The sequence below is a fragment of the Sitophilus oryzae genome, unplaced genomic scaffold, assembly GCF_002938485.1.
Source record: "Sitophilus oryzae breed Bouriz unplaced genomic scaffold, Soryzae_2.0 scaffold_1297_pilon_pilon, whole genome shotgun sequence".
Lineage (NCBI taxonomy): Eukaryota > Metazoa > Arthropoda > Insecta > Coleoptera > Curculionidae > Sitophilus > Sitophilus oryzae.
In genome coordinates, this window is record NW_022145945.1 from 223265 (window position 1) to 251247 (window position 27983).

The window sequence follows — 27983 nt, forward strand, 5'->3', positions numbered from 1 at the left end:
AAGCCCTTGTGTTCACCAAGAATCAATTTTTCTCACAAAATAAATAAAAAATACAGGGTGTTGCATTTGAAATAACAAAGTTTTTGTATAAAATAAATCCTTAAAATAGATCCGCAATTTTTGATACCCCTGTATAAATTTAAGAAAGCAATAACAATTTTTAGTAAAGTTTATTACTCTACCTTTAAACTCAGCACAAGAATTAATTCTGAAAAGTAATGTACAGGGTGTTAATAATCTATTCTATTGTAGCATGCATATTTAAATATCTTTCAATATCTCAAAAACCAAAGCTTGTAAACATATTTAACCCTTATAATAAATGCCTTCTTTTGTGTCCAAGGATCCAAATATGACATAAAACACCGAGTGTTCCATAAGAAAAAATATAACTTTGGTGTGGATCTTAGTTCTGACATACCCTGTACATGTCAAAATAATTTTAAATTATGTACATTGCTTTCCCACATATACCCATGAAATATTTTGTTTCTACATATTTCCGTTTTCATATAATCAACCGAGGCGAATGAGGTGGGCCACCCTGTATAAACAAAATATTACTGGTGAAGTATATGGAGTAAAAGATTATTTTTTGCTAACATGCTAATATTTAAGGGCATGATTCTTGAACCTATTCTGAGATAAAAACTTCATATTATGAATGATTATGAATGAAATTAAGATGTTTAGGACATAAATTTATATGAGTTTTTTTTTCTAAAAAGAGGTCCGAAAATGTAAATATTAGCATGTAATTAAGTAAGACCCTGTATAATCTACTTAAAGTGTAATCTACATGGGTTTGTCACGTTATTTATTACTTATTTGACAAAAAAACAAATTATTAACATTATTGTACTCTATTTTTAAATAAAAATTACTTACACTAATTATAAACATTCATATATATATAAACAGCATCCAACAAATAATAATTTATTCGTCAGAAAATTAATTAAAATCAATCAACACCATCCCCCAAAAATTAATTACAATGTTTAGCGATTAACGATTTTAGAACAAATTGTTTTGTATGAATACTGTTAATTATTTGATGTTTGCAGTCCAATTATATCGTCGTAAAATAATTAATTACATTTGAACATTTCAATTATTATTAAATAGAAATTATCTATTATAGGTATTTATAATAATCTATTTCAGTTGATATAAAAAAAACAGCGCGCCATTAATATATTATTATTATTTAAAAATATATTTAACATTTTTAAGTATTTTTGGATATAAATTACGTAGAAACAAAAAACCGACTGTACGGTATTTAAAAAAACACCGTCCAGAAGCGCAGAGTAGTTAAAAATTAAATAAAAACAGTTTAAAACCATTTAAAAACAGAAAACATTATGTAAACACAGAATAATGTTAGGTTAGAAATCATGTTTTCCTGCCCTTACCTGATTTCTCACGTTAATAATTAGCTGGCCGTATCCCAGGCCGAAGGAAAACAACCATAGCACTCCGATCCAACGAAATTTCACCCTGTGTCCGAGTAAAAACCGCTTTTCCGACATCATTTTCCTAGAAAATCACCGAAGAAATCGTAAGTTTTTGACAATTGGTAAACAATCGCGCATCGAACAACCTCTTGCGGCCGAACGCGACGATATAATGCGGTTGGATGATAGGCAACACACTTTTCGCATCGGTACGGAATGTTGCGCATGTGCTCGGTTGCCGGCTTGGGCCGAACAGGGTCAATTTTGAGGAATTTAAATTAAAATAATATAATTCAGTGTACCATATTAAATTCAGATATAAATATTAGAAGCTATGTTTACATGGCTTTTTAATTAAAGTTGAATTCCGTAATTTATTTCCTTAAAAATATGTTTTTCTTTGCAATAAAATAATATTAAAAACACTAAAAAATAGATTTTAATATTGTCTAATTAATATGTATGTCAAAGTACATGACAAAAAGAGTATCTTTCACAATATATGGTATAGAGTGGACCAAGTAACTTTATAATTAAAATAAAATTGTGACCTACTAAAAAGATAAATATTGTTATTTAATAAAACGATTAATCTTGGTCTTTCAGTTAATAAGTAGTCTTTGTCTTGCAGGGTCCAGTCTTTAGTGTTAGTCTTGGTCTTGCCGCAAGACTTTTGCAAGTCTCGCATTTTTAAAAAGATTTTTACTAGCGGTACTTTCTACATAGAAAATATTTAAATAAATAGAATTTTTAGTAATAATTAACACAAATAAAAATTTTAAGAAAGAAATTATTAGAATACTAGCGTGTACCCGCGACTTCGTTCGCGTCGAATTAATCATTTGTAATGGTGATGCTAATGCAAAGCAAGAATTTCCTTTAACATACAAACTGGATAAAATTTTCTCACATTTATGACGGCATGAGAAAAACAATATGGCGATATTATTATATAACTTGGTAATATTTGAGGGGTAGTTTCATCTCGTTGGAATTTAACTTTCTAAAAATCCGTTTGCCAAAAATAAACTTTTTGCGTCAAGCAGTTTAAGCAGAATCGTGGTTAATCAATTACCTAACTTTTTGGAACACCCTGTATAATTTTTTAAAAAATTTCAAAATATGTTAAAAAACAAAATAAATTATGCGTGTCCAAGCGTTTTACTGAAAGACTAACCGTTTTTTAAATAACAAATATTGTAATATTTCAGGGGAGTTTTCACCCTCTTGAAATTTGAGATTCGAGAAACCCCTCCTTATCGAACCTCTACACCCCACAGTCAATCCGTTTGCCAAAAATCAGCTTTAAACGTCAAGCAGTTTAAGCAGAATCGTGATTACTCAGTGGTCATATTTTATGAAACACCCTACATAAATTTTTAAAAAATCTTAAAATATGTAAAACAACAAAATAAAATATATGTGTTTAAGAGTTTTTCCGAAAAACTCACCGGTTTTCAAATAAAGAATATTATAATATTTGAGGGGAGGTTTCACCCCCTTAGAATTCGAGTTTCGAAAAATCCCTTCTTAAGCAGGATCGTGATTAATCAATGACCAGATTTTTCGAAACACCCTGTATACATTTTTGAAAGTCCTAAAATATGTAAAAAGAAACAAAATAAAATTATAGTACGTGTTAAGCGCTTTTTCGGAAACTTGACCGTTTTTTAAATAAAAAATATTCTAATATTTGAGGGGTGGTTTCACCCCCTTGGAACTGGGATTTCGAAAAATCCCTTCTTATCGAACCTCTACACCCTAGAACCAACCTGTATGCCAAAATTGAGCTTCTTACGTTGAGTGGTTTGAGCAGGATCGTGATTAATCAGTGAGTCACTTAAGGATTTTTATTTTATTTTATTAGTATACGCCAAAATTATAGCTTGAAATTTGAAAGCGACTGAATTTCACCACTTTGACTCCTTATTAAGACAGGCTTGTTAGCTGTAGACTTGTGACGCCCCTAACAACGATATTAGCCTATAATTAATCCAGATAATGCTTCGGTAAATTCAATATTCATCGACTGGGGGCCACCTGTGGCTGGAGGCTTAATAATGGCTTGATTAGGACTGGCGTTGCTGCATAATAGATAATCATCTCACTTACAACAGCCTTATCTTAGAATTTTCTCTATATAGGGTGCCAATGAAAAGCCTGTACAAAATTTTCTTAGTTCGTAAACTCATCTGATATAGTTTTTTTTCAAACCTCACAAAAGTATTAATTTTTGCGACGCGTGATTGACAATATAAAAAGGTCATTTTAAAGCCTAGGCTAAAACCAAGAACAGTTAACCTAATAGGACTGCTCATTCAGCCAAAAGTGTCCGCCAGGTGCATGCGAAAACTACTCGCTTTGTGACGTCATTGTAGCCCTTGTCATGGTTATTAGTCCTTATCCGGCAACCAATAATACACACACGTGCATTATTGGTTACCGAATGCAAAACGTTCATTATTTAGTTTATTTATTTAAACACCTTATATGTATGCAGTATAGAAAATTAACTGTATAAATCGTATTAGATACTCGGATAATGCATTTTTAAGAACAGAAGTTCCCAGCATCACCTTTTGCAAGCATTCTTTTTAGAGTACTTCCATATTTTGCTTCAAAATAATTAATAAACAAAATCATGGGCACTTAGTATGCACTTTGTCACAATCCACAACACAAAATGAACGTATTTATACACTCTATAGCTCTAAAAACTTTAAAGACACCTTTTTTACATTTAAAATTGACAAAATAATTAACTCTAAATTTCTCAGCTGTTATTTTTATAAGTTTGCCATAGGCAACTAATAATACACACTATCATGACAAGTGACTCTTGGTTAAAAATCGCTACGAGCAGTGCCTTCTATTAAAAGATCAGCCTGCGGGCGAGATTTATGACGTCACGCTAGTTAGATATAACGGATTAATAAATATATGTTGTAGAATACATGGAAAACATAATTATTCCTCAGATTTTTGGTTTGTATTTTAAAAATGATATAGTTTAAATGAAATATACATAATATACAGTTAATAACTACAACATATATACCTATTTATAGTAATAAATACTTTTGGCAAATAAACTATGAACCATACAAATGCAGCAAATGTTTTACAATGTACAAATAATGTATAGGTACATAAGATAATGGGTAAAATGTAAATATATTTTAAATTTTGGGGTTTGAAAATCGATCTAATTTAACAAAAACATTTAATATCTACTAATAGTGATGTATTATTATTTGCATTCACAAAATTTATATGTATATTTTGCAAGTATCAATGTTCGAAAAATTATATTTACAAATAATACAATATTATCTAAAAAGGCGTCAGCGATGGCTATGAAATGAAGATCGCTGGCATTTTATATGTTAAATTATTCTAAAATTTTGATTTTCTTGGGTTTTAGGTTCGGGAAAAACGCTGATTAAGTTTTCATTTGGGTTTTCATTATTTTTATTTGGTTAAAAAAAAACGTTTCGGCTAACTATAGCCTTCACAGTGTTGTGTCATATGAGAAAAATAGTGTGGAATATAATCCAAAAAATTACATATACAATATAATTCACACCTCATAATGTTTACTGCAATTAATAAACTAATATAAACTTATCAAAAGATGACCACATATTTCTTAAAAATTATTATTCTTAACACTAAAATTATCTACATTGACTATGGAGTACGCAGTAAACATTATGTGCGTGGTGTGAATATTTTATATGCAATTTTTTGGATTATATTCGACACTATTTTTTCATATGACACAACACTGATGGAGGCTATAATGTTAGCCGAACCGTTTTTTTTAAACCAAATAAAAATAATGAAAACCAAATGAAAAATCAATCAGCGTTTTCCTGAACCTAAATTCCAAGAAAATCAAAAAATTTAGAATATTTAGAATCAAGGTTCAAGAATATCAAATTTTCCAAGATTGTAAAATTCTAGTTAATTATTTTATGTGTACAGTTATTTAGGGAATGCCATCGATGTTCATTTCCAAGCCAACTAGACGCCGATTTTTTTCAATGATACGGTATAATTCTTACTTATTCTTACTCTTAAAATGTAAATAACATTAGACCAATTAAAACAAAGAAATATGAATTTCTTAGTATTTTTAGTAACACCTTTATTCTTAAAACTTAATTTTGTATTATGCAAATATACCAATTTTATTGTTATTTTATTCATATTGTATTCAGCCATCACTTAAATATTTGATATTAATTTGGTATTATAAATAATCAATACTATTCATTAAAATTACTGAACAAATATATGTTATGCTTAATATACATTATATATTATCAAACAAAAACACATTCTTCTTTTAAACTGTATCAGTCTTGTCTTTACAAAAATCTTTTTTAAAATTTGAACTCAAAATAATAATCTTTTTCATGATCTCTAATACACATATTCTTTATTTTTCCCTAGATCATAATACCTACTTACGTGTTTGAATCTATCGAAGCTGAACCAGCAACACTTGGAGTGGAGATTCCGAATAAAATAAACATAATTGTCCAGTTTTCATTAATACCATCATGGGAGAATATTATTTTTAAATTTATTAAAGATATTTTCAATAAAATTCTCTTGATTTATAACTCGTACCCACTTTTCTTGCTCTTCCGGACACTTTAGGCTGCCTAGTATAATAACTATCCTTAGTAACTGTCCTTTCCACCAGGAACACAACAAAGATGAGGCATAGCACCAAAAACACACTCCACTTAAGCTTTATTGATGAATTGTTAGAGTCTTAAAAAACACACACAAAAATCACGATAAGTAAAAATGTATGGGCACTTTTAGGTTAAATCACTTACACAACGTGTAATTTTTAAAATTTCTATTTTTTTATGCGAAACCGAGAGTGACCATATATCTGGTAGTAGTTTATGTCACTTCAACACCAAAATAATTAGTTTTTTGCACTACAATAATAAATAATACCAAAAATCAAAGAGTTAAAACCAAAAATCAACCGACAAAATATGAAACGGAATCTAACCCAATATCTAAGTATGTACAGCTGATGAAGTAAACAAAAGTCCGCCCGTAGGCTGATCTTTTAATAGAAGGCACTGCTACGAGCAACCGTTCTCAAGATATTTAGAGAATCGAAATAGTCAACACGTCATTTCTGACAAAAAATAAACACGTTGAGTAGATACCTAGTTATTTGACTGAAATAATTAATTTAGGAAATATTTATTTTTTTTAAATTAATCATAAATATTTCTGCGAAAAAATGATGATATAACAGTTTTTGTTGAACTTTTGGCATAAAAACATTTCAAATTTATGATTTCTGTCTAATAACTATTTAGTCAAGTAGGGAATGCAATCCCGCAAATGGTGGATCCCGCAAATGCGGGATTTACCGTGCGGGAGCGACACATTACTACTGGGTAACCGAATCGATCTCGATCAAGGTCAAACAGGGGGATTCTTCTTACGGCTTGGCCATTGAAAATAAGAGAATCAAACAGGTTACTTGTTAGATTCCTTTCTGGCGTATGTGCGTCAGTGAAGAAAAGCGTTTATAACTAGTAGTTGTGGACAATTTCGTCAAAAACTGCCGGACATAATTATCGGGACAAGGAAAATTTTAGGGTAAATTTAAAGTCGAATATCTCTTGAACTAAAAAAGATTTTGGGATGCGGTTTGGACCAGGTTTTAGAAGCATCTATTGTGATTAAGATGCTATGTGGTTCTTCTAAAATATATTTAGTGAATTCTCGTATACAGGGTGTTTTATAAGAGTGTGAAAATTTGGTTAAGAATCTTTTTACCGCAAATTTACAATTTTTCAAAAATCGAAATTTTTACCAAGTACGACTAATCTGTATTGAAATTAGAAAAAAAAATTTGATCGGTTTTTATTTTTTTTCGTTTTAAGGAAAATACGACATTTTTTTCGAAAAATATGCATTTTTAGTCATAAGTATCGTTCTAAATGGTACAGAAAGCTTTGTACATTCTGCATATGCCAAAAAATTATTGATATAGAGTGTATCTAAAAGCAGATAACTAACACAAGTTAAAAAAAACTTCAACATCACAATAATATTTTTATTTATAAAATAAGTAGATAAATTGTAACAAAATTTAAATTTATTTAATATTAAATATATTTTTTGAACAACCTGTATACATTGGTCCAAATTTCTGTACAGCTAGTTTAAGAAACACGCTAAATGTACAATGCCTTTTATACCATTTAGGACTATTGTTTACAGCCCCGCAATTTTGCGGATCCGCGGGATTGACTGCTTTAATCCCGCGGGTTTGCGGGATTAAGATTTTAGTGCGGGATTGCATTCCCTAGTCAAGATGTTTAATTTATGTCAATGATAAAAACAGCCAAATATCTCGAGAACCATTTAGTCGTTGCGATTTTTACAAAGATACCTTTTTTGCGTAAAAAACGTCGTAAATATATATTTTTTTCAAGGAGAGTAATAACTTTTCGTCCGTACCTGTATAAAACTACTGGGTGAAAGAATATACATTTCCGTGATTTTTTACGTAAAAAATATCTCTTGGTACAAATCGCTACGAGCAATCGTTCTCAAGATATTTAGAATGGAAAGAGTCAAAAAATGTCATTATTGAAAAAAAAATAAACATGTCAAGTAGATAGTTATTTGACTGAAATGATAAATTTGGGAACTTCTTTTTTAATTAATCATAAATATTTCTCTGAAAAAATAATGATAAAACAGTTTCTGTTGAACTTTTGGTACAAAAACATTTCAAATTCATCATTTCAGTCTAATTACTATTTAGTCAACATGTGTGTAATTTTCGGTTCCAAAAATATCTCGAGAACCATTACTCGTAGCGATTTATAGCAAAAGACCTTTTTACGTAAAAAACGTCGCAAATGTATACTTTTTTACTCAGTAGTTTTATGCAGGTACGGACGAAAAGTTATTACTCTTCAAACCAGTTAAAAAATATGTAGGTGGTGCCCACTACAAGTAGGAGTCATACTGACATCAAAATCAAATTTCTCATGTCAAAAAACTCCCAGACAATAATTTTCATCCAAATATTGACGTTGCTTCAGAAATAATTTGAAAAAAATCGAAATAAAAATGAAACTTTTACACCCTGTATCTCCAAAACAAAGCATTTTAGGACGTACATTTATACAAACTTTTTTATTCATTTTTATCTGCAGAATATGCTGCCGAAATTTCCGGAATACAGTTCGGACCACCCTGTATAGAATAATAAAACAAAAATTAAAAAAAATACACTTTAACGCATTTACTTATGTCAATTTATAATCTTTATAACTTTAAAACAGCAAGTATTTATTTATTAATCTTCCGGATCAATTAACAAGAAATGCAAATCCATAACGTTAGTCCCCGAATGCCCGATCCTAACCAGACATTCCCCGTCCCGAAACAAAGAGGAGAATCCGTACGAATCGTTGTTTTTTAAGTACGGCTCCGGGTTAATATCCAGCCCGGAACATTCCCGGACTAATCCGGAGTATCCGACGGCTCCGGCGGCGTCTGTGGGCCCATCTATGCCATCTGTGCCCGCGCTAAGGAAAGAAATATTTCCAGATTTGCCGGAAGGCGATGCTTCTTGCCAGTTATTAAGTTGCAGAGAGAGGGATAGGGCTAATTGCTGGTTTCTGCCGCCTTTGCCTGTGCCTCTGACAACAACTGTTGGCTCTCCTGTAATAAAATTAAATGTTTTTTTTTATCCATACAATCATACAGAAAGGGGAAAATAATGGGAGTTTTACCCACTCATATAAAGTGATGAAAAATATATTTTATATACTAATGGAATAAAACAACTTTATTCCACAAGTGAAATAAGGATATTTAATAAACACTTTTTCGTAATGTTCTTTAGAATTAGGCAGAGAAAATAAAGTCCTTCTGCTCTGAATGCCAGCCTACCAAGTGATAGAAGGTAATGAAAAAGCAAACGACCTAGCTGATGATATGACTTTCCCATACAGTAAAAGGGATAGTTTCTTCTTGTTCTTGGATTTTTCAGTGATTTTTAAAAAATCTTTGCAAATTCTTATGACACAAGTTAAAGGTTTGAATCAATATTAAACAATGCAGTTACCATAACAATAAACGCAGCAATGCAATGTAGCAGCAAGTGATCCACCCAGAGCACAGTGGTTCCCAGATAGGTCATTACTTAGAAATATTAATTTCAAAATTTTTGCATGAAACTGTTGCTAATAGGTACTTTTCTTATATTCCCCTGTAAACGATATATAATAAATAACTAAATCAAGTAAGCCTAGTCCCAAGTAGCAAAAAGAAATTCTAAAAGGATTGAATTATTTTATAACAGTCGAATAGCGTTGTCTTAAGGACTGCTTGATTTTATTAAGCGTTTGGTTTCGACCATTCTGTTTTTTAATAAAAGTTGTCATATTAAACTATTTTCTAGACAACGTATCCTATAACGCATTAAACGATAATTTCTTTTAGTATGATATAACATTTAATAAGACAATGCTATATGATAAAAAACATATTATTTTATTAGACTCTTATACCCACCATGTAAGAGTTCTATAATATTCATATAACTAGTAGTCACAAGATCATATAATAGTTACTTAAAATTGTCTTATTGAAGTTGTATTACGTTGTATAATAGAATGTTTTATTGCATTAAACTACGGTGCTGTATACAACACTAGTTATATAGCCTTATGCCTTATATGATAAAATTGTGATTAATAAAATAAATTCGCTGTAATATTTGCATTATAAAACTGGTAATGTATAATATAACCTCATTTTAAATTAAATGGTAGGTATACCTAGTTATTTATTTTGTTACTGTTGTTGTTGCAAAAGTAATATCTACGTAGAATTATAATCACAGCTATTATGAATTCGCGACAAAGTTGGAAAAAAGTTAACAAACGCAGTGGTAGTTATAAAGAGCATGTAAGAAAAACTCCTCGGAATTACGGCAAATAATCCCGAAAATTCCCTGGGTTCCCAAAAGCCAAAATCTCTCGGGTTGTCTGGCTTCTTCAAAGCATTGGTGCCACGTTGATGTAAAAGTTTTACTGTAGTAATGTTTGTATTGTTTTATTGTTGTTTTTCCAAGTCCTTAGGTTGCCGCTCACTCGTCGGGCATGCATGAAATCCATTGCGTGCATGAATCCATGAAAATCTGATCATGTTTGTTAGTTTAAATACTAACCAAATGAGATTTGGCAACATCTATTTGTCACAAATCTCAATATGTCAAAAATAGTTCTATAGTGCCTGGAAATTCTGCGTAATGATAGATATTTATCCTATACCGTATTATTTTACAACAAAGACTTATTTAAGGGATTCATTTATAATAAAATGGTTGCATTATAATTCGCCATGTTTAAGGCAGAATTTTTGTATGGCCTAAGGCCGCCATTATATGAAGCAAAATTAAAAACATCAAAATAAATTGTAAAATGTTATTTTTGAGAACTATTTTGTGATAAGATTTCCACATACAGTAATAATCTGTTTAATTAAATTAAAAACAAGAATTTTTGAAAATTTTATTTTATTTTATTGTTTAAATTTATACGTAAACCTTAATCGAAATTAAAGCGCTTTAATTTTTTGCCAAATACTTACCTATAATCTACCAGTAAAATTTTCGGCGCAACAAAAATTGTCCCTACTTTTCAAATCCAAAGATTTTTTATATTATATATTTGTTGTACCTTCTGGCTCTACCCGCCATTTTCACCGTCGAGTAAAGTCTCCTTTTTAACAATCCACATCCTCCAGATTCATTTTACGACACGCTTAAAATATAATTTGCTCCTGATTTTCTTCGGTAAAAAATAAAATACCCTTTTACCTCGATGAATGATCAAATGTTTTTATTGTTCTGTTTCTTAGATGTGAGCACGTAATACACAATAAAACTAGTTTTATAATAGTTATATAACGCTGTGTAAAATAGTTGCATAAGAGTTGTATACCCTTTTTATAGAACTTCTATACTACTAAACGGTTGTATAAAAATGGGCCTTTTTTGGTTGTAAAGCTATCATATTACGGTCTTATAGCACGTTATACGAATTGAGGTATCCTATAAAAAGGATCACATAGCTGTTTATACAGCCTTTATAAAATAAAATTTGCTACTTGGGGTGTAAGGCTTTTTTATTAGGAATGTCACATTTTTGCTACTGGTATCAAGCTGACATAAACAGTTTTCAGATAACGCCAATTAATTACTTATTTTATTAAAATTGATAAAAGCTGTTGCCTTTTCTGTAATGGAGGTTCGAAAAGAAGGTAAAAAGAACTGTTTTTTCTTTTATGCACTTAATTAAACCTAAGTTATATTAGTTTATGGCAATTTATTTGAAGGCAACAAAAATAGTATTTTTACATTTTTGCTTGTCACTCTTTATGACTTTTAACTACTTTCCCATTCAAATCCTCTTAAACGCCATGATAATACTTGTTGCTTAAAGTATATTGCATATAAATTAATTGCCACTGGCTCACAGTAGGCAATATGTCCAAACCAAGTTGCAAAAAATAACATCCACAGTTAGCATTTATGGCAATAACATTAGATTGGAAACATATTAGTTAAGAGGAAACCACATAAAACTAACAAAAAAACATATTCTGAGTCTCTTTCGACGGGCTGTAAAACGAACTTTGCGCAAAACCTACATTTTCAATTAATTTGTGTCCAAAACTGCCTTTTTTCTACAATTTTTTAAATAGTAGGCGTTGCATTCAAGTGACACAGTATTATAACAATTGAATCGGACGACCTTAGCTTGCTGTCAATAATTATTGTGAAATTGTCATAAAGTGTTTTACGTAGATTCCCGGTTGCGGTAAATTTAATGTCAAGGTAAGTAAAAAAGGATCTTTTATTTTGATTTTTTGGATAAAAACTAGGTAAAGGTCAAAGTAGGACATAATCATTTAAGGTTTTTTTGATAGTGGCATATATTCTATCTTAGAAAAGTTAAGTCAAAAAAATCGCAAAAAATCGCAACTTTAAACTTATTGGAAGCGTATGTCTCCATGCGTATGTGTATAGTAAGATCCTTTATGTGGATACTTCTCATAAATTAATTATTGTTATAGTAGCTAGAGAAGAACTTGAAATATAAAGTTACTTAATTTTTCTCAAGATTTCCGAAGAGAAGAATTTTAAATGTCAAATGACATTTTTTAACAAATTGACAAATTTTGACAGTACCTAATTTTTTAAATTAAATGAAATGGATTTTTCTTTCAGATTTAAAAATGTGCACTTTGTGACCATTCCTTCCAGCTGTTATAAAACAAAATATCAGTAAATAGTAGGTGGTAAAATAAAATTTAGATATTTTTAATAGGTATAAGTTCTGTTATTTTCGAAATCGTCATTGTTTAAGTCTCAGAATATTGTTACTTATTTAAAATATAATAATAAAATATTGTTCACATATTGTCTGGTATTATTAGAGACCCAACTTATTCAAATGACAAACAATCTTGAATAAAAGTTCGATTGGATTAGTATACTTAGAGTTTTCTTTTATACATTGACACCCCCTTTATATTTTTTATTTGACGTTTCCGAAAACTGTCTCAAATGAAAGTGGTTTTGAATAAATTTGCCAAAAAAGTCTATTTCGCATATCCAAAGTGCTTCAAAAAATCTAAGCGTGGTTCAACTATCTTATTTCAAATTAGGTATAGGATATGCTACATAAAAGTAGTTAGGATTTTTAGGAGAAAATAAAAAAAAAATAAATAAAAAATTGGGTACTAATTTGAAATAAGAAAGTTGGGCCACGCACAGGATTTCTAAGGCACCCTGTATATGGAAAGAAGACTGTTTTGAAAAATGTATTCCAGACCATTAAACTTTTATTCAAGACACTTTTTTTCGAAAACGTCGAATAAAAAAGATACAGAGGATGTCAATATATATACCTAACCTAACAAACCCTGTATATGCCGGAGGAGTAATAATTGCTCAACATTTGTCTGTTTCATCTTGGCTCTGCCAAAAATCGTAAAATTTAGTGAAATGTAAAATATTCTTACCGCATTTTGTAGCTGTATTAGTCAAAAGATGATTTTTCCATTTTATGAATCCCCCCCACCACCCCCAGCCAATCTCAAGTCAGCCAAAACTAACTGGGTTCACGGGCTACTGGCATAGAATGTTTTTACCAAATTTGAATGAAATCGTACAATAAAAGAATTTTTGCAACATACTTCTGGATTTTTGCCCACTGTGTGGCTGCCGCGAATTGCCGCCCGATCTTATACCGGGTGGTTAAAGATTGACTTTTTGTCTTAAAATTAAAGTAACTTATTTTTTCCTCTTCGTATCCACTTATTTCGTGGACATTCATGTATATTCGTATATCAATTGACAATGAAATTGTATTTATAAAAAGAACGAACTGTCTCTTTTATTTTTTTAACATTGAAAATAAATTTGACCTCTTCAATATGAAAAAACATTTACATATGTGCAAACATAATCTGTATACCTTTCCGAATAGTTAGAACTTAAAATGCAAATCACACGAACTGGGCCCAATTTTTTTAATAAATATTACATTCAGTTTTTTATATACATTTATAGAGCAAAAAAATTTTTTGGTAACAAATATCAATTTATATTAAAAAAGGTGCAGTCAAGCTATATCTCTAAATATTAGTTATGACCGCGCAGCTAATTAAGGGGAACCACTGTGCAGAGCAGTAAAATTTTGAAAGTTGTCTGCGAAAAAAAAATATTTGGAAACCTCTAATCTAAGTAATTAATAGTCAAAACAATTTTTTCCGAAAAAAAATACAACCGGTTGTTACAAGGTTGTTACAACCTAACCATTTTTAAAAATCCAAAAAGAAATGTACATACCGGCAAAAATCAAAAGCATTTTCTTTTTAAAACCAAATCCCATCAACTTCTCAACACCGTCTTCTTCCAACTCAAACGGAAGCTCTTGCAGTATTTTCATCACCTTACAACTTTTTCCAGCTAATATTTCTCTAGCCAATTCAGAATAATGCCCAGCCAAAACATCAACATCAGCTTCAACTTTGTGCGATATCACAGCGCATTGATATCCGTTTTCGATAGCTAAATTTTCAGCTGCTTTAGTAGCTATTTTGTTGGTACCAATAACAAAGTTGAAAACGTGATTAAATGTGTTGTTTGAAGATTGATCTTGAAGTGTAGAATGGTTTTGAAATGGTTGATGCGAGGAATCAAGCACTGTTTTTATACTCGATGGTAGAGTGGTGTAGAGATTATATTTTTCTAAAATCTGAAAAATAATTGTGAAATTAATATTATTTTGGGTTGGTTAGTCATAGGGTACTTTACCAGTAGCCTATGACTTTAAAGTTCAAGTGATGTAAAACAATAAATCTGGCCATGTCAAATTGTGAAACTTTGTTCAAAAAGTAGTATGTTATCGATCATCATTTCCAAACCAACTTTGCGGTGTTTTTTTGTTTTTTTCGATCATACGGTATATTATTAATATCAACTATTAGAATTACTAAAGAGTGAAAATACGAGATATATTTTTATAAATACACTTTTTAAACTCTTGAGGGGACAGGCAGTATTTATAATATTATAGAAACTTCAAATATTTCGTTTTCTGACAGATGGAAATAAATTGTCTGATTGTTTGACACTTCTTAATGTCAAAGAAAGCAAGATAAAATCAAGAAAAATATACGTTTGGAAACTAAATCTTAAATAACTTAAAAACGATTGATTTTAAGTATAGGAACATGCATACTCAAAAAGTAACGAATTGAAAAACCTTTTCACTAGTGAAATAAAAAAAGTGAGTTTCCATTTGAGAAAAATTATTTATGATAATTTTTTAATCGCTCAATTCCATGACAGCTGCCGCCATTGTTATATGACATTTGAACAATTTAATTTTTGAAATAGATAGCCACACTTTATGTCACAATGGCTGTGGTAATCAATAAATTCGATTTTTGGGCTATAGAAATTTTTTTGACAGGTATTTTATTCGGTCCAAAAATTTTAATTTTTTTTTCTCAAAAACGGCAAATATTAGGTATAGAGTGTTTAACATCAATATTCATAGAAAAAATGGGGGCACCCATATAAAATAAGAAAGTTGCTGTCAACTTCCTATATTTCCGGAAGTGCCGCCATATTGAAAATATTTTTAATCGATAGATCACGTTCTAAAACAATGATGTGCAAAAAATCTCCGATCTAGATAATCTCCGATCTAAATATTGTGGTTTTCTAGAAACTTCTAATCCACGCTCAGCCTGGGGTACCCTGTATATTAAGTATATTTTATTTCTGACCAACTCTGATGGCATTTAAACAACTCTAATCCAACCTAATACTAATTTAACAAGGATTTAGCCTCTATTTCTATTCCAAACAGAGCGAAATAATTCGGTTACTCTCTACCTTAATTGCTTCCCTTGGATCGTCCAGACTGGACACGGTGGGTCCGCTGGCTATCACGTCCAAAGGGTCGCCCACGACGTCGGAGAGGATCAAAGAGACCACTGGACAGGGACGGGCCAGTCTCGCCAAACCTCCGCCTGCAATTAATTTGAATAGACAGTTTAATAATGTTGGTGATCCTGTCGATATTTATAGTTTATAATAGTGATGAAACGAATATTCTCTTTCGCGAATAGTTTTATTTGAACTGCCATATAGTTTATTTACTATTTGCTGATACTTTAAGCACTTTTATTTATAATATTTCATACAAATACATAAATTTTGAAACACAAAGGAAAGTAAAAAAAATAAATAAACAGAAATAGAAAAATGATACTTGCCCTTTAAAACTGATAATTGTTTTCTGATAGCATTTAGTTCATGTATATTGGCACCGCTTTTGCTAAGACTTCTTATAAGGTTTTGTTTCTCTTGTAACGATATTGGGGGTTTTGGCAATGGCAACAGTGCCGAACCACCACCTGAAATAAAAATATGTTTTACTTGAATTTCTACACCCCTTTATCTAAAATAATCGGTTAGACATCTTCATTTTTGAAAACTTGCTGATAACAGACAGTGAAAATAAAATAATTGTAAAAAATTCAAACGTAGGTACATATATTTGATATCAATAATTAAATTTTTAGTTACTTGGTAAAATAAGTACAAATCTACTAGTAATTAATAAGGAAATTACCAAAATCACACACTGAATATTCACAAAACAAAACGAAATAAAAATACAAATGAATATTATTTGTTATTTTTTTAACTAGGGACTTTATTTCTTAATGACTAGAAGTGCCTCTAGTATTTGTTCGCACAGTATAGCTTTTAATTCCAGTCATTGTCATTACAGAAAATGTTCTAAAGAAAGATGTTTTGTGATTTCATGACACAAAAAAAATAGTCTTCAATGCCACATAATGCTTCATTAATGTATGAATGTCAATATTACAAAGTTTAATAAATTATACTGGTGGGTGGCAGGGCCGTCCTGAGGGATAGAGCAGAGAAGCAGTTGCTCCAGGCGGCCGTTTCGGTACAATTGTACTGAATTCGGTACATTTTGACCAAATTCGGTACGTCAGTACTACATTTTGGAAAAATGGTCATTTTCGGTACGAAATTTCCAACAGTATAAATGCAACTAGTAAACTGCTTCAGAATGAGAAACTCGACGTCATTGAGTCTACAAAAGCTCTAAAAGCTATCGACGACGATCTATGTTTAGAGAAATATTAGTGTATGCTGCAGATCTAGCAGAAGAGCTGGAAATTGAAGCAGTTTTAACTAATGACATTAGAGCTCGTCACAGAAAAACAACTAGACAGTTTTTATATGAATCAGTATATAGATGAGCCAATTTTAGATCAACAGGAAAAGTTTAAAATCGATTTTTTCTTTGTTGTCCTGGATACAATCCATGAGGCTCTCCAGGAAAGGTTGTTAAAAGCTCGCTCGGAGTATTTTTCGTTTTTATACGACTTCGCAGTTCTCAGGAATATCAACGGGAGGAAATAACAAAGCATTGTATGGATCTTCATCTCTATTTAACGGACGGAGACAAACATGATATTAATGGCCTAGAGCTTCGAGACGGGATATTAGCTCTAATTGCTCTAATACCACCAGATAATGCCGAAAACTTCAGTTGTCCAAAACAAACACTAAAATATTTAAAAATTTACGATCTGATTGGAAACTTTCCAAATATTTACATCTCCATAAGAATCTTATTAACGCTGCCGGTTTCAGTGGCAACCGGAGAGAGAAGTTTTTCTAAATTCAAAATAATTGAGAATTACCTGAGATCAAGTATGATACAAGAACGATTAAGCGGATTATCTTTAATATCTATTGAGCACAAAATAGCGAACAATCTAAACATCGACGATTTTATTTCAGACTTTGCCAAAAAAATAGCAAGAAGAAAGTTTTAGTTTTATCCATGTTAGGAATTTTGTTTCTCAGGATTATGTCTATGTATTTATTACGAATTTTGTTTTGTTAATACCCAAGTAGCATTTGGACGTCGGGACAACGTTGTGTCACGCGACCAAACGTCGGGGCGCAACGTCGGCACAACCTCGTGCCAACCCTAGTCTGCACTAGTTTGGAGAATAATTTTTGGGTCGAAACGACGTTGGATACCGACGTTGGCTAGAAGCCTAATTTAGTACAAATTGCAACGTTGTTTAAAATCCTAATTCACAGAAATACAAAACTAATATGGCGTCTAAGTCGCGTTTTTTATCCTAAATTGGGATAATTATAGTAAAAATATTATTTTATGATTTAGTTAGAGACATATGTCAGATGGCAGTGAAGGAAAACAAAAGAAAAGTATTTAAGTGTGGAGGATGTTTGAAGATCATAATTATTGAAACACTTTAACCGACTCTGTAACTCGTTACCCAAGGCAAAAAAGTTAAACGCAAACAACTTTATTGATAAATGTATTGTTTCTACTTTGAAAAATACTAATGGGCCTTAAAATTAAAGAAGTTTTAAAAATTTTCTGGAATTTTTTTTAGTAAAATGAGAATAATTTATTCACAGTCGAAAAAATTGTTTCCGCGTGTTTTTTAGGGTCAAATATTTCAAGTTAATGTATTCAAAAGCAGGAATTGCTATTTTTAGAACGAAACATTTTCTTATTTAACAACATGGCGGCTTTCACTTTGTTGTTTTGGAGATTAAGATGGAGTAGTTCGAGTAGTCGCATACTGGACTAATAAAGTCGCAGTTCGGCCTTAACAGGTAGTATACTAGTCGCAAGATTGCCTAATTTAGTCATCCTAGAGTCTAGCTTGTGCCGCCCTCTATAATCTAAATAAACGAGGGAGTGGATAAACTATCGGTAATATATGTCGATGTATATTTAAATTTAGTTTTATATGTACCTTTCTTATGTCCCATTTTAATTAAGTTTTTTATAAAAACAAAAACAGCACTGAACTGTCTGACTGAACAGAACAATGAAGTGAAAATTTAAGATTTAAGGTTATGGTTCAGTACAGTTGCAAAAAGGTAGTGACTCGACGTCCTACCAACGTAAGAATAAGAAAATCTAAACAACGTTGGAATTAGTAAAACAGACGACGTTTGCATAACGTTGGAATAGGTCCTGAAACTGACGTCGGAAAACTCTATATTGTCCAACGTTGTAACTACATTGTCCGAATCACCTAAAGATCACTTAAGCAAAAAAGGTTACAAGACAACGTTTATTCGACGTCGCAGAAGCTTCTACTTTGCTGTAGTACTAGTCCAACGTCGGCGCAACGTTATAAAAACGTTTAAATTTATTTTAATACCCAAGGTGGGGAGCTAACTATTTTTTGTAACTAATCCAACGTTGTGTTTAGTAAACATGTGGTCGCAAGTCGTGAAAATGCTACTTGGGTAATTTATCATAATTTATATTACCTAGTTTTAGGTGTTAGTTTGGCTAATGTACCTTATAATATTTTTTTTTATTCTTGTTAGGCACCATGTGATGCTCCTTTTAAATACAAAATTTAAATGCTAATTCTGAAAATCTTGCAATATTTATTTCCTTTTTTTTTCGGAAAGCGTTTGATAATATTTCTTACCATCTGTGGCACAACTTTCATAATTTTTTTTTCACACCTGATTCTTCGGATCAAACTTCGCACTAATAAAAAAACCATTGTCTGAAGGGGGGGGGGCGTATTTTTTCGGGCTTGCTCCAGGTGGGCAACAGTCTAAGGACGGCCCTGTGGGTGGAGTGTTTTACTGTTGTACAAGCAGATGAGCTGCAAGCTCACAGAATACTTAAGTCTCTTTTGGACTTAAATCAGTGGCGTAGCAACCGCTGTATCAGCTGTATCAATGATACAGGGCCCACTAACCTGAGGGGCCCACCGAGCAATAAAAAAAACAAAATATGATGTTAGCATCAAAATTTTTCGTAATTATGCAAACTTTGCTCATACTTTAATGAAACCCCGTATAAACTACAGCCAGAGCACGCAGCTATCACACATTCGCCTGTCCCCGTATACATCAAACGATTTCCAAAAATAAAAAATAAAATTGTTATATACCTAGTAATTATTGTTACTGACGGTAAGTTTTTTTTTATCAGACGGTAAGTTTTTTTATTTTATTTACCCCCCTCCCTCATGGTTCTGTCTCAGGGGCCCCCTGCGAAATTCGTGATACAGGGCCCTTTCAATGCTAGCTACGCCACTGACTTAAATCATTTTAAAAACTTAAGTCATTTGATTTTAAGTCATTTTATGAAAGCCGACTTAAAACTTAAAGTTTAAGTTTTTTTCAAAATGATTTGTGATTAAAATCTTTATTCCGAAATAGAAAAAGATTTAAGTCTTTTTAGAAAAGGCTTAAGTCATTAAAAAGATTGAAGTCTTTTTATAATAAAAGACTAAAATCAGATTTTTATATATTTTTTTGATAATTTTTTAAAAGCAGCATTTCTTTTTAAATTGATAGGCGGCAGCTAGGAAGCAGATAAAAAAAATTGGCGCCGGGAGGCACGTATAGCCGCCCATACTAAAATATGTTAATAAAAAGTTGGTAGGCAGTTCTTTTAGTTTCAAAAACTGCGACTTTTTGACTGATTTTGATGTTATTACAAATTTTGTTGCAAATATTATTCCTAATCTTAAATTGAAAACCGCGTTTCGCTAGCTACTGTAATTTTGGAGTTACGATTTTTTAATAATTTTAACCCCCTCCCATACCCCCTTACCAACCTCCCACCCCCACCGAAAACTAACGGCCAGATTCTCGGGTGCCACAGTATTTTTGTACCAAATTTGGATAAAATCGGTTTAACGGTTTTTGAGTTATCGTGTTACAGACAGACGAACAGACGCACAGTGGGGTATTTGACACAGATAGTTGATCGAAATTTTTTTATGTAGACCATATATAAATTATTGCTATTTTCAATTAAAGAGGAAATAATATGAACAAAATAAAGGACAATTCGTCGATTCTAAAAAAGAAAGAAAAATCACTGTTCCAGTGTTTCCACGGTCAATGCCACTAATGTCAGTAGTAATATCGCAACTAATACTACTAATGCTACGACTGATCCGCGAGCAATGCCCATACCACTAACGTCGCTACTAATGCCAAATTGTGCTATACTGCTAATGGTTGATCGCTTTATACACAACAATGCCATCGCGGTTTACACCTCGCATTAGTATATCACTGATTGGCAAATTAGAGGAAACCAAGAATGTTTTTCTCATTTTATCAGCAAAGTCGCAAAAAGTCGCAATATTTTATTCTACTGTATGAAAGCCCAATGTTTACTAAGTAAAACGTATATAGACAATATGCTGAATTCTTCGAAATGCGCAACTAAATCTCTAAGTATAATAAAAATGTCACAAATTTAATCAAATTTTCTAACGCCTAACTTTTAGTTGCAAAAAAAATCGTTAGTATAGAGAATATCAAAATAAATAATACGTTTTTGTAGAATACATACCTGCAGCTTGCTCAGTCATTTTCAATCAAAACAATAATATAAACGTAAAAAGAGCACAAGAACAACAACAATTTATAATTTTAAACATAAAATTTAGCCATTTAACTCTTATCTGTGAGAAGTAACAACTTTGACGTTTCGTTGAAACAAATGAATGCAACTAAATACACCCATAGCAACGCCATTCATGGCAGACATGATTTAACTTATCATTTATCTTTTTTTGGGAAATCATAAACACATTTGCTTTTTCGAATTTCGATCACCTTTTTCATGCTAATACCCCACCGTGAGACGGACAGACAGACACACAGACAGACAGACAGACACCATGAAAATATTATGTATTTAGGTCATTTATGATCCAAATAACTTATTTTGAGTGAAATTAAAAAAACTGTTTTTTTGCCGATCTTAATAGCCTACCATACCTGTTGGTTTGGTCGGCTAATAAAGAAGAGTACGGCCTAAGAAATGGTCTAGGCCTTGACCTCGCCAAAATCATCATCGATTGTCATTCCCCAGTCGGACCACGCCGTTTTTTTTTTCGATCATATGGTATATTCTCTGAAATTAATATTTTTTTACTAAATTATTATTTAACCTTATAACTGTTATATCGTATGTTATGTATAGCTTGGGTCTTATAGAAGATTTAGCCTATCAATGCTTTTTGCTGTTGTTTGTTTACGTAGATATTCAATTTTCGCTCCGCCATCTTGCAGCTTAATAAAGAGAGCTAGACTAGCGAGATCGAATCGACTGGAAACTAAATTAAACATAAATATTAAATCGGCAAATTTCAGCATCGGCATCCCTAAAGCCTCGACCCGTACCACGTTTTGTTGTTAATAATTGGGCAAGCCGGAGCCGAGTTGCAGAAAAGTTTCAGTAATTGGTCTGCGCAAACTTGGAACTTTTGAATAAACAATAATTTGGAAGTTTTTCACTTGCCAATTAACCGCTTCTGTACATTAAAAATTGAAGTATACTGTTCATAGGCCGGGGCGAAAAAAAAATTTGCATTTTTATCTTGTCATACTTTTAAAAGTGTGTGGATTTGATTAAAACTTAAATTGCTTTTTTGGTTTGGACAAAAAAATTGAGTTTGACCGCGCCTCTCCTCCTCTGAAAATGTCAAAATATCAAACTAAAAATTAATGGCCGTAATAGTGTTAAAACTATTTCTATATATCCATTGTGCTTTAAGGCCGCCTCAGACACGCATGCTTTTCGTTCGTTTTGCTTGCACAGTCTTAAGTTGCTATGCAAGACGGTGTGTGTGAGGCATCAAGTCGTCCGTTTTGTTTATGGTGTACCGTCAATTGACTGGCTTGAACGCAATCAACCGCGGGTTGATTTTTCGTTCGCGTTCCATCTTGCTTGCGAAGAAGACGTTGAGTCTAATTGGTCTTCAGTGTTGCATTACGTCTTACTTAATTTAAAGTGGCTGATCTGAGACTGATGTCACGAGAGTTTCTCTCAGATTTCATTGAATTATATGGAAATCATGAATGTTTGTGAAAAATTAAGGTTTAAGGAATATTCCGACAAAAATAACTTAAGGTTCTAACTTCAATTCATTCAATAAATTAATATGTGTAAATTTTTCTCTCAAAAGCAACCATTTTTTGGACCATATTTTTCGGGGTTTCACCTTTTTTTTTTTTTTCGTTTTTATGATCAAGACTGCTGCTGCACAAACAGCTAATTTTTGACGGTCCATGTTTATTCTGAAAGCTGGAGACTGATGACTGAAGAGAAAACTGTACTTTAGACGGAGTGTATGAAGGATTGCCAGCGTTCAGTGTTGCATTGCAACTTATGACTGTGCAAGCAAAACGATCGAAAAGCATGCGTGTCTGAGGCGGCCTTTAGAATGACTCAGAATTAAAAAAAAATATATTTATCTTATCATTTACTTGCGCTCCTGTTTACTCAAAAATTAATATATGTACAGTTTCTTGCTTGGAAAAGAGATGATTTAATATAATAAATTTATTTATTTATAAAACTTTTATTCATCACTTTTTCAACCCAGAACTGACCACGGGGAGGTCGAGTTCCACCCCCCCACGCCCCCTTCCTCCACCCTTTATACAAACTTCGATCTATTAATCTGTTTTCGGTCACTTACTCGAAAAATACTGCTGTTTGGTTTTAAATTCTGGTAAAAACCTTTTTGCTTCTAGTTTGACATGAATGATAGCTATCTCTTGATTCTTCACCACATACCTTACTAGATGCCTAAGTCACTAATTTCACACAGCGCTCGGCCGCCTGAGTGTGACATGGAAATTTGATTGTTTTTTTAATTACGAGTATGAAGGCCTTGCTTTGAATTGCCTCTCTCAAATCGTGATCACTTATATGCTTTGTCAGAGACGGCTCTGTGACATTACAATGGCTCCAATCGATCAACTCTGTATATTCCTGGGCCTCGAAATTTATTTTGGGAACGACTTGCACGACTCATCTTTCCCAGATCTTTCTCAGATAAACTGTCAGGATTCCATCTAGGACATCAGCAACACATATACGGTATAGATATTGCTGGTCTGTGCTAAGATCTGTTTCATCGACATGACATAAAGTTGTGTCTATTTTCTGAAAATTTACAACTGGTCTCGATTCAAATGCTGCAAGGAGATGGCGCAGCGGTAGTTCGTTGGTATCTTTGAATAAGAAGACTAAGGAAGGAGCATAATGCTATCCATGTATTCATGCATGGTGGGCGGAAAAAGCACTCTAGGGTGGGGATCCTTGACAGTTCTGTTTGACGATTCATTTGACACATTTAAATTTGATTTGAAATTTTGTGGATTTGTCAGTTTTTACGGAGCCTATTTTATGTTATTTATTATTTATTCTACTACTGATAGTTGTATAAAGGTAGTAAATCTAGTTGGAAATTGTGGCAGCACTTAAATTAACAGTGACACTATCGCGATTTATCGAAAAAGACTCTAAAATAGTTGGTTGTGTACCGTGCGGTAGATCTCGGCAAAAATTGAGTGAAATAATAGAACAACTTTTCGCTAGTAAGTGACTATATAATATACATACACGTAGTAAAAAGATCATTTATGAAATTCACTTAAATTAACTAAATTATATATTTTTCTTGCATTTTAGCATTTATTTATTACTTGTCAAAGATTAGATGTCAAAGAATTTAGATACGTTAATTTGACTTACCTGCTTCAGTAGCGTATCGGATGTTTGTGGTAATAAATACTTATTATAACTTATCTATTTTTATGAGAATTATATATTTTTATAACAATTTTAATAACTACCAACATTTATTCACAACGTAAAATAAAACAACAAATTATTGAGTCTACCCCACGTCTACCCTACATCATAGTTTTACATTTTTTAAATAAAATTAGAACGACACTGATAAACCGGAATTTAAGTCGGCCATATTTGAGGCCCATCGCGGTGTACCTAAGATTTTTGATATGCTCCTTCCTTAGTCTTCTTATTCAAAGGTTGGTATGAAGCTTTGAATAAGAAGACTAAGGAAGGAACATAATGCTATCCATGTATTCATGCATGGTGGGCGGAAAAGCCACCATAAAAGCTCTCTAGGGTGGGGATCCTTGACAGTTCTGTTTGACGATTCATTTGACACATTTGAATTTGATTTGAAATTTTGTGGATTTGTCAGTCTTTACGGAGCTTATTTTATGTTATTTATTATTTATTCTACTACTGATAGTTGTATAAAGGTAGTAAATCTAGTTGGAAATTGTGGCAGAACTTAAATTAACAGTGACACTATCGCGATTTATCGAAAAAGACTCTAAAATAGTTGGTTGTGTAGCGTGCGGTAGATCTCGGCAAAAATTGAGTGAAATAATGGAACAACTTTTCGCTAGTAAGTGACTATATAATATACATACGTGTAGTAAACCGATCATTTATGAAATTCACTTAAATCAACTAAATTATATATTTTTCTTGCATTTTAGCTTTTATTTATTACTTGTCAAAGATTAGATGTCAAAGAATTTAGATACCTTAATTTGACTTACCTGCTTCAGTAGCGTATCGGATGTTTGTGTTAATAAATACTTATTATAACTTATCATTTTTATTAGAATTATATATTTTTATAACAATTTTAATAACTACCAACATTTATTCACAACGTAAAATAAAACAACAAATTATTGAGTCTACCCCACGTCTACCCTACATCATAGTTTTACATTTTTTAAATAAAATTAGAACGACACTGATAAACCGGAATTTAAGTCGGCCATATTTGAAGCCCATCGCGGTGTACCTAAGATTTTTGATATGCTCCTTCCTTAGTCTTCTTATTCAAAGGTTGGTATGTAGTCTTCTTATTCAAAGGTTGGTATGAAGCTTTGAATAAGAAGACTAAGGAAGGAGCATAATGCTATCCATGTATTCATGCATGGTGGGCGGAAAAGCCACCATAAAAGCTCTCTAGGGTGGGGATCCTTGACAGTTCTGTTTGACGATTCATTTGACACATTTGAATTTGATTTGAAATTTTGTGGATTTGTCAGTCTTTACGGAGCTTATTTTATGTTATTTATTATTTATTCTACTGTATCTGTATAAAGGTAGTAAATCTAGATGGAAATTGTGGCAGAACTTAAATTAACAGTGACACTATCGCGATTTATCGAAAAAGACTAAAATAGTTGGTTGTGTAGCGTGCGGTAGATCTCGGCAAAAATTGAGTGAAATAATGGAACAACTTTTCGCTAGTAAGTGACTATATAATATACATACATATACATATATAAACCGATCATTTATGAAATTCACTTAAATTAACTAAATTATATATTTTTCTTGCATTTTAGCTTTTATTTATTACTTGGCAAAGATTAGATGTCAAAGAATTTAGATACGTTAATTTGACTTACCTGATTCAGTAGCGTATCGGATGTTTGTGTTAATAAATACTTATTATAACTTAAGTTATTACCCTTCAAACCAGTTAAAAAATATGTAGGTGGCGCCCTATACAAGTAGGAGTTACTTCAGAAATCATTTAGAAAAATTCGACACCCTCTATCTCCGAAACTAAGCATTTTAGGGCATATATTTATACAATTTTTTTACCTATTTTTATCTGCAGAATATGCTGCCGAAGTTTCCGGAATATAGTTCGGACCACTCTGTATAAATCCGTCATCATCTCTCGATGTTTTTAACCGGTCTTATTGGTTTATTTCATAAATAACAGGTCATATTTCAAATATTTATTGGAATGACGGAACAATGAACGAAGCACGGGCGCAGATGCGTATAAACTCGACTTAAATTTTTTTTGAAACTGAGAAAAAAGTTACAATGATGAAGTTGTATTTATTTTAAAATATTTTTATCGAATGAAGCCAGGAACGCACAAAGACAATTTTAAAATATTTCTGTTGTTTCTGAATCCCCTGTGTATATGATTTTAGCTATTTATCAACATACTTTTTTACTTGAAATTACCTGAAATCAAGACTATCAACAAATCATCCTCTCCTAACGTTTCAACCAATTCCTTAATTTTTCTAGCCCCGTCCATCGCATCTTCGTCAGGAATATTATTCACAGCCCCCTCAATACATTCAGTTTTCCTCAAAAATTCCTTGAAATTCGGATATTGTTCAAAAATTCCTTTTGGAACGGTCACTATCGCCCTCTGTAATCCATCACACAAGGCTTTTTCCAACTCCACAGCCGTTCCGAGAACTGCCTTTCCAAAACCGACAATATAGCATGGTTTCTGTAATGCGAAAGTTCGTCCACCAACCGACAGATGGCTCTCAGTGACTTTTATTTTGTTTTTGATCAATGTCGAAGGTTGAACGGATTTTACCGACTCCAAAAATAAGGTTTTTAGAAATTGAGAATGTTTAGAAATAATTTCTTCAGGATTGGTAGCCAGGGTTCTGGTTTGAGGTGCAAGATTTAACGTTAAAATGTTATAAAGTTCACTTTTCACTAATGCACTTGTCAAATTTTTGAACATAACTTTACAAACACTTTACAGAGAAACGATAACCTACTAGATATTACTGTCATATTTGCTTTCATAATTAAAACTTTATACAGTTGCAATCTTTGTTTATTGTTATGATATACCACACATTAAAAAAGGCGTCATAGTTGCTTTTAATATAGCAATCTATGATAACTTCTGCCGGGTTAATCCTTTATAGCATTTATTAATAATTGACATAAAAAATATATTTAAATGGACAGTGGTAAAATATTGAAAACAAAAATTAATTCAGTAAAATATATCGTATGATCGAAAAAAAACAGCGTTAAAGCAGGCTGGAGAATTAGAATCGATGATAATTTTGGCGAGGTCACTCTCTAGGCGTCATTTAATAGAAATTGACATAAAACTTAAGATAGAAATATTAAAAAAGGATAAAAAGTTTTGAGACACAAAATCTCCAATTTTTAAATAGGTGTACAGGGTGAGTCAACGATAGAGTAAAGTCCA

The 27983-nt window shown here is 31.9% G+C and overlaps 1 protein-coding gene across 1 annotated transcript; it reads right to left on the reverse strand.

The window, feature by feature from the left end:
- Positions 1–8761: 8761 nt before the first annotated feature.
- On the reverse strand, positions 8762–27527 carry LOC115874501 (glycerate kinase). Its single transcript, XM_030889648.1, has 5 exons — positions 26978–27527; positions 16332–16472; positions 15949–16085; positions 14392–14800; positions 8762–9188 (listed from the first exon to the last, which is right to left on the reverse strand). Exons 1-5 carry the CDS (start codon positions 27498–27500, stop codon positions 8821–8823), a joined length of 1578 nt encoding a protein of 525 aa, XP_030745508.1. The 5' UTR covers positions 27501–27527; the 3' UTR covers positions 8762–8820.
- Positions 27528–27983: the final 456 nt, after the last annotated feature.